This window comes from Hyla sarda, assembly GCF_029499605.1.
Source record: "Hyla sarda isolate aHylSar1 chromosome 1 unlocalized genomic scaffold, aHylSar1.hap1 SUPER_1_unloc_22, whole genome shotgun sequence".
Lineage (NCBI taxonomy): Eukaryota > Metazoa > Chordata > Amphibia > Anura > Hylidae > Hyla > Hyla sarda.
In genome coordinates, this window is record NW_026607584.1 from 108,091 (window position 1) to 115,348 (window position 7,258).

The following is a 7,258-nucleotide window of genomic DNA, read 5'->3' on the forward strand; positions in this document are numbered from 1 at the left end:
ATGGACAGCCCGGAACGAGTATCCCTCCCCACCGGATGGTCCCTGCAGCATAGATGGCCCGGACCAGCTCACCCAAACTGGGGGGGTGAGTACAAAACAAAAGAGGGGGGGGGGGCCTGGATGATGACGAAGGCCGAAGTGGTCTTCAACCTGCGGACCTCTAGATGTTTCAAAACTACAACACCCAGCATGCCCAGACAGCCGATGGCTGTCTGGGCATGCTGGGAGTTGTAGTTTTACAACATCTGGAGGTCCGCAGGTTGAAGACCACTGAAAAGGCGGAGAGATCACTCGAGTATAAGCCGAGGGGGGCGTTTTCAGCAAGAAAAATGGTGCTGAAAAACTCGGCTTATACTCGAGTAAATACGGTAGCTATTACACATCACACACCAATATTTTTCTTTTATGTTTTTTATTTTTTTGTATAGGTAATATCACCAGCTCATATTATTTTTTTGTATAGGTAATATCACCAGCTCATATTATTTTTTTTTATGGTTTTCCCGTGTCCTGTGCAGTATCTCTCCCAGAAGTCAACTTGATGGCCCCCGTGGTGGTCTACACCCCGAAGTCATCAATTCTTACTCTAAGAGAGAGTCTGCAGCTGTTCCTGGAGACGGTTAACATTAACCTCTGCATGGTGGAATAATAGGTCACGATGTTTATCAGGATCAGTAGAAGCATCACCCACTCGATGATTATGGTGGTGATTTCACGGATCTCGTCCCAGTCTTCATCATCATAGAATAATTCCTGTAATGTTTTATATCCAAAGTAGAAAATTGCGCAGGTAAAAGTCAGGCCACAGCAGGTGCATCTACTATGGCGGATGACTTTGTTTGCTCCTGGTAATTTATACATCTGGATGGACTGCCCAAGGTAGTATAAGGCTTCACATGTAATGGAAATTATCGTGCTGACAAAGTGTATCCTGGGATATTCTTCGGGGGACAATACATGCATGACAGCTGTACCAAAACAGGAGGCCCACACAATGGCCAGCAGGATCCTCTGGATCAGGACCTGATGACCCCTGAACTCTTCAGTATGCATAACCATATACTTATAAATAAGAAAGGTTAGTACCAAAGTGCCAATGGACGTCCCTATGAAACCAATTCTCAATAATATGTTTTCGGGAAAGAAATTTCCCACGTCACTGTGAAGGAAAAGAAACCAATGTTATTATGGATATTTCCTCACTCCCAACCCATGAAATAAGAATCTTGTGCTTGTTTATCTTACCTGATGTGCATCAGTGGCGAGGCTGCATGGCCGAGGACGACCGTCACGATGTAGCTGGTGGCAAGCCAGGCCGCACACCAAAACGCCAACAGAAGGGGGACGAACCCCAAACCTTTTAGCTCCATCTCAGTCAAGAAGAAGAAATAGAAGTTGCTAATCGCACTGTAACAATCTACAGAATGAAGGCTCGGGCGGCTGTCAGTGGAATGTCCGGACTCCAGCTGTCTATGACATCACATGTCTGATGTCACGATGACTGCTTGTTTCTTAGAGCTGCCATGATTTAGTATCTGCTATGGACAGAACCTGATGTTTCCACTATGGACCTTACAGACCCCAGAACCCAAGTAATTAGCGCAGGGGCTCCATTTTGATCATCTCATATTTCACATTATTTGAGTTCCAGGGCTCGGATACATTTGCACCCTCTATAGCAGTGGTCTCTAAGCTGTGAACCCCCAACCGCTGCAAAACCACAACTCCCAGCATGCCCGGACAGCACCTTTGCATAAGGAAATAGCCTAATTAAACTTTTCTTATATATAGACTCCCCGACATCTCCAAGGATAAGCATCTAAGGGTCTCGTTCGATCTTAATGTTATACCTTTTTTCAATAAGATCGATGATTCCAAAATGTATGAATATAGGAATAATTCCATATAAGATACAAAAAGTTAGCATCCTCCATTTCTGGAAAAGTTTCTGAGTTGCCCAAAGCAACCAATCAGATTGCTTCCTTCATTTTTCAGAGGTCTTTTAAAAAATGAAAGAAGCAATCTGATTGGTTGCTATGGGCAACTGCATAACTTTTCCTCTACACTGGTTTTGATGAATCTCCCCCATAGAGAGAGATTTATCAAAACCTGACCAGTGGAAAAGCTGCTGAGATGCCCATAGCAACCAATCAGATTGCTTCTTTTATTCTTGAAAAAGCCTATGAAAAATTAAAGAAGCGATCTGATTGGTTGCTATGGGCAACTCAGAAACTTTTCCTCTGGACAGGTTTTGGGTTTTGATAAATCTTCCTCTATGGGGGAGATTCAGCAAAACCAGTGCAGAGGAAGAGTTGTGCTGTTGCCCATAGCAACCAATCAGATTGCTTCTTTCATTTTTGAAAAGGCCTCTGAAAAATGAAGGAAGCAATCTGATTGGTTGCTATGGGCAACTCAGAAACTTTTCCATGAAAGTAAAGTTTAACCACAACCAGGGGCGGATCCAGAGTCTAGTCTCGGGAGGGGCACTATTAGAGAATTTTGCATTGGCGCACGGAAAATAAGGTGTTTCTTAACCCCTTAAGGACGCAACCCTTTTTCAACTTAAGGACTGGGCCCTTTTTCGCAATTCTGACCACCGTCACTTTACGAATTAATAACGCGAAAAAACTTTTACCGAATATTCTGATTCTGAGATTGTTTTTTCGTGACATATTCTATTTTATTTTGGATGTAAATTTTCGGCGTTACTTGCATCCTTTTTGGGTGAAAAATCCCCAAATGTAATGAAAATTTAGCATTTTTCTAACTTTGAAGCTCTCTACTTGTAAGGAAAATTGATATTCACAATAAATTTTATTTTTCTTCACAAGTACAATATGTTCACTTTATGTTGGTATCATAAAATGGACATATTTTTGCTTTTTTTTTAAATTAGAGGGCTTCAAAGTAGAGAAGCAATTTTCAAAAGGGACAGATGTTACAGAACTACAACTATTTAAATAAAAACAAAAAAAAAAACGTATAGGGTTCCCCGTATTTTCATTCTCAGCACAATACCAACCAAACAGCAACAGCCTGACGTTACCAGGGTGGGCGGGGACCATTGTTACTGGCCCTCCCCAGCCTAAATAACGCCAGCCTGTTACCGCCTAGGCCCAGGAGCACCATTTTTGACGCTCCGGGCCTGTTGGTACCGGCTCTTCCCGTCACCCCTGTGGCGGTGGGTACCGGGGTAATAATTGGGGGTTAGCGCTAGCTGTTTTTGGGGCTAGCGCTAAGCCCTGGCTTAGTAATGGATTCAGTCAATAAGACCACCTTCCACTACTAACCCTGAAAATTCATTAAAAAAAACACATTGGAAAAATTATTTTATTTAACCCCTTAAGGACGCAGGACGTAAATGTACGTCCTGGTGAGGTGGCACTTAACGCACCAGGACGTACATTTACGTCCTGTGCATAACCGCGGGCATCGGGGCGATGCCCGTGTCATGCGCGGCTGATCCCCGCCGATCTCGCGGGCGTCCACCATTAACCCCTCAGGTGCCAGGATCAATACAGATCCCGGCATCTGCGGCAGTGCGCGATTTAAATGAACGATCGGATCGCCCGCAGCGCTGCTGCGGGGATCCGATCATTCAGAACGCCGGACGGAGGTCCCCTCTCCTTCCTCCGTCCGGCTCCCGGCGTCTCCTGCTCTGGTCTGTGATCGAGCAGACCAGAGCAGGAGATGACCGATAATACTGATCTGTTCTATGTCCTATACATAGAACAGATCAGTATTAGCAATCATGGTATTGCTATGAATAGTCCCCTATGGGGACTATTCAAGTGTAAAAAAAAATGTAAAAAAATGTAAAAGTAAAAGTAAAAAAAAAGTGAAAAATCCCCTCCCCCCAATAAAAAAGTAAAACGTCAGTTTTTTCCTATTTTACCCCCAAAAAGCGTAAAAAACATTTTTTATAGACATATTTGGTATCGCCGCGTGCGTAAATGTCCGAACTATTAAAATAAAATGTCAATGATCCCGTACGGTGAACGGCGTGAACGAAAAAAAAAAAAGTCCAAAATTCCTACTTTTTTAATACATTGTATTAAAAAAAAATATAAAAAAATGTATTAAAAGTTTTTCATATGCAAATGTGGTATAAAAAAAAGTACAGATCATGGCGCAAAAAATGAGCACCCATACCGCCGCTTATACGGAAAAATAAAAAAGTTAGAGGTCATCAAAATAAAGGGATTATAAACGTACTAATTTGGTTAAAAAGTTTGTGATTTTTTTTAAGCGCAACAATAATGTAAAAGTATGTAATAATGGGTATCATTTTAACCGTATTGACCCTCAGAATAAAGAACACACTTCATTTTTACCAGAAATTGTACGGCGTGAAAACGAAACCTTCCAAAATTAGCAAAATTGCGTTTTTCGTTTTAATTTCCCCACAAAAATAGTGTTTTTTGGTTGCGCCATACATTTTATGATATAATGAGTTATGTCATTACAAAGAACAACTGGTCGCGCAAAAAACAAGCCCTCATACTAGTCTGTGGATGAAAATATAAAAGAGTTATGATTTTTAGAAGGAGAGGAGGAAAAAATGAAAACGTAAAAATTAAATTGTCTGAGTCCTTAAGGCCAAAATGGGCTGAGTCCTTAAGGGGTTAAGGACCGAGGGTTTTTCAGTTTTTGCAATTTCGTTTTTTCCTCCTTGCCTTTAAAAAAATAATAACTTTCAATTTTGCACCTAAAAATCCATATGATGGCTTATTTTTTGCGCCACCTATTCTACTTTTTAATTACGTCAGTCATTTTGCCCAAAAATCTACGTCGAAATGGAAAAAAAAATCATTGTGAGACAAAATTGAAAAAAAAACCGCTGTTTTGTAACTTTTGGTGGCTTCCGTTTCTAAGTAGTACATTTTTTGGTAAAAATGACACCTTATCTTTATTCTGTAGGTCCATACGATTAAAATAATACCCTACTTATATAGGTTTGATTTTGTCGTACTTCTGGAAAAAGTCATAACTACCGTATTTATCGGTGTATAACACGCACCCCCATTTTAACAGGGAAATTTAAGTAAAAAAAATAAAATGTAAAATAAATGACTTGGACTAAATGCCACATCATCTCCCCAACTTCGTTTTCTTCTGCACCTCAGTTTGGTCCCGTCCCCTCCAGTGCCACATCATTCCTTCCCTTTTATCAGTTCCTGTGCCACATTTACCCCTCTCATCGCCACCCCCCATATCTCATCATCTCCCCATGTCTCATCATTCCCCCCTCATCATCCCCCACCCTGTCTCATCATTTCCCCCTGTCTCATCATTTCCCCCTGCCTCATCCCCCCATCACCCCCCCTCATCATTTCCCCCTGTCTCATCCCCCCATCATCCCCCCTCATCATTTCCCCCTGTCTCATCATTTCCCCCTGTCTCATCCCCCCCTCATCATTTCCCCCTGTCTCATCATTTCCCCCTGTCTTATCCCCCCATCACCCCCCCTCATCATTTCCCCCTGTCTCATCCCCCCCTCATCATTTCCCCCTGTCTCATCCCCCCCATCATTTCCCCCTGCCTCATCCCCCCATCATCCCCCCTCATCATTTCCCCCTGTCTCATCCCCCCTCATCATTTCCCCCTGCCTCATCCCCCCATCATCCCCCCATCATTTCCCCCTGTCTCATCCCCCCATCATCCCCCCTCATCATTTCCCCCTGTCTCATCCCCCCATCATCCCCCCTCATCCCCCCATCATTTCCCCCTGTCTCATCCCCCATCATTCTTCCCTCTCATCATTTCCCCCTGTCTCATCCCCCATCATTCTTCCCTCTCATCATTTCCCCCTGTCTCATCCCCCCTCATCCCCCCATCATTTCCCCCTGTCTCATCCCCCCATCATCCCCCCTCATCATTTCCCCCTGTCTCATCCCCCCATCATCCCCCCTCATCCCCCCATCATTTCCCCCTGTCTCATCCCCCATCATTCTTCCCTCTCATCATTTCCCCCTGTCTCATCCCCCATCATTCTTCCCTCTCATCATTTCCCCCTGTCTCATCCCCCATCATTCTTCCCTCTCATCATTTCCCCCTGTCTCATCCCCCCCTCATCATTTCCCTGTCTCATTATTCCCCCATCATGTCCCTTCTATGGCATTCAGTGGTCTTCAACCTGCGGACCTCCAGATGTTGCAAAACTACAACTCCCAGCATGCCCGGACAGCCAACTGCTGTCCGGGCATGTTGGGAGTTGTAGTTTTGCAACATCTGGAGGTCCACAGGTTGAAGACCACTCTTCCCCTTTCCTTACTTGTCTGCACTTCGGCTGTCTTGCGGGGTCAGTGAAGCAGATGAGTTACGCCCTCTCCCGGCTCCTCTGCACGGCATCACGGAGGTCACTTTTCGGCAGCGACTAAAAAAAAAATTTAAAAATTAAAAAAAAAAAAAAAAAAAACGTGTGTGGTTCCCCGTCTTTTCATTTCCAGCCAAATACCAACCAAACAGCAACAGCCTGATGTTACCAGGGTGGGTGAGGACCATCGTTACTGGCCCTCCCCAGCCTAAATAACGCCAGCCCGTTACCGCCCAGGCCCAATTGCGCCATATTTGGCACTCTGGGCCTGTTGGTATTGGCTCTTCCCGGTACCCCTGTGGCGTTGGATACCGGAGTAATAATTGGGGGTTAGTGCTAGCTGTTTTTGGGGCTAACGCTAAGCCCCGGCTTAGTAATGGACTTCGTCTACAAGAGGGCTTCCACTACTAAGCCTGTAAAGTAATAACAAAGAAAAAAAAAGCACACACAAGTTAAAACATTTTTATTAGGAAAAACACTCCCCCCACAGCCCTCGTTAACCATTTTATTAAAAGAAAAGAAAAAAATGCAGGTCATCGTCGTAGTCCACCGATTCCCATGTAGTCCTCCGCATTCACGTATCTGAAAAGAGAAGACAAACACAAAAAAAATGGGTTATTACCTGGAGAGCCTAACTTACCACCCCCGTTCCAGCTCCGTCATCTTCCTGCATTGCTAATAGTCCAGTGACGGAGCAGAAACGGAGGTGGGTAAGTGGCCTTGTGATCACCGTATCCAGCCATCTATACAGGTGGCTGTATACTGCATTAACGTAGCAGAGCGCAACTGCCTCTGCTACTTTTGCAAAACTACAACTTCCATCCTGCCCGGACGGCCTTTGGCTCTCTGGGCATGCTGGGAGTTGTAGCCCCTTCACTTTATGACTAAGCTAAGCTACACCCCACGCTAAACTCTCTAAACTACACTTCATCTGCCTGTAAA

General features: G+C 44.2%; 1 protein-coding gene across 1 annotated transcript; it reads right to left on the reverse strand.

Moving 5' to 3' along the window:
* Nucleotides 1–516: 516 nt before the first annotated feature.
* On the reverse strand, nt 517–1,408 carry LOC130298125 (DNA damage-regulated autophagy modulator protein 1-like). The gene is made up of 2 exons (XM_056551023.1): nt 1,246–1,408; nt 517–1,159 (listed from the first exon to the last, which is right to left on the reverse strand). The coding sequence occupies exons 1-2, from the start codon at nt 1,368–1,370 to the stop codon at nt 559–561; spliced, it is 726 nt and encodes a 241-aa protein (XP_056406998.1). The 5' UTR covers nt 1,371–1,408; the 3' UTR covers nt 517–558.
* Nucleotides 1,409–7,258: the final 5,850 nt, after the last annotated feature.

Excerpts from the sequence above, each read along its gene's own strand:
- LOC130298125 (XM_056551023.1), bottom strand. The coding sequence starts at position 1,370 with ATGGAGCTAAAAGGTTTGGGGTTCGTCCCCCTTCTGTTGGCGTTTTGG. Across the intron at positions 1,160-1,245 it reads TCGCCACTGATGCACATCAG|TGACGTGGGAAATTTCTTTC; the intron begins GTAAGATAAACA and ends TTTCCTTCACAG.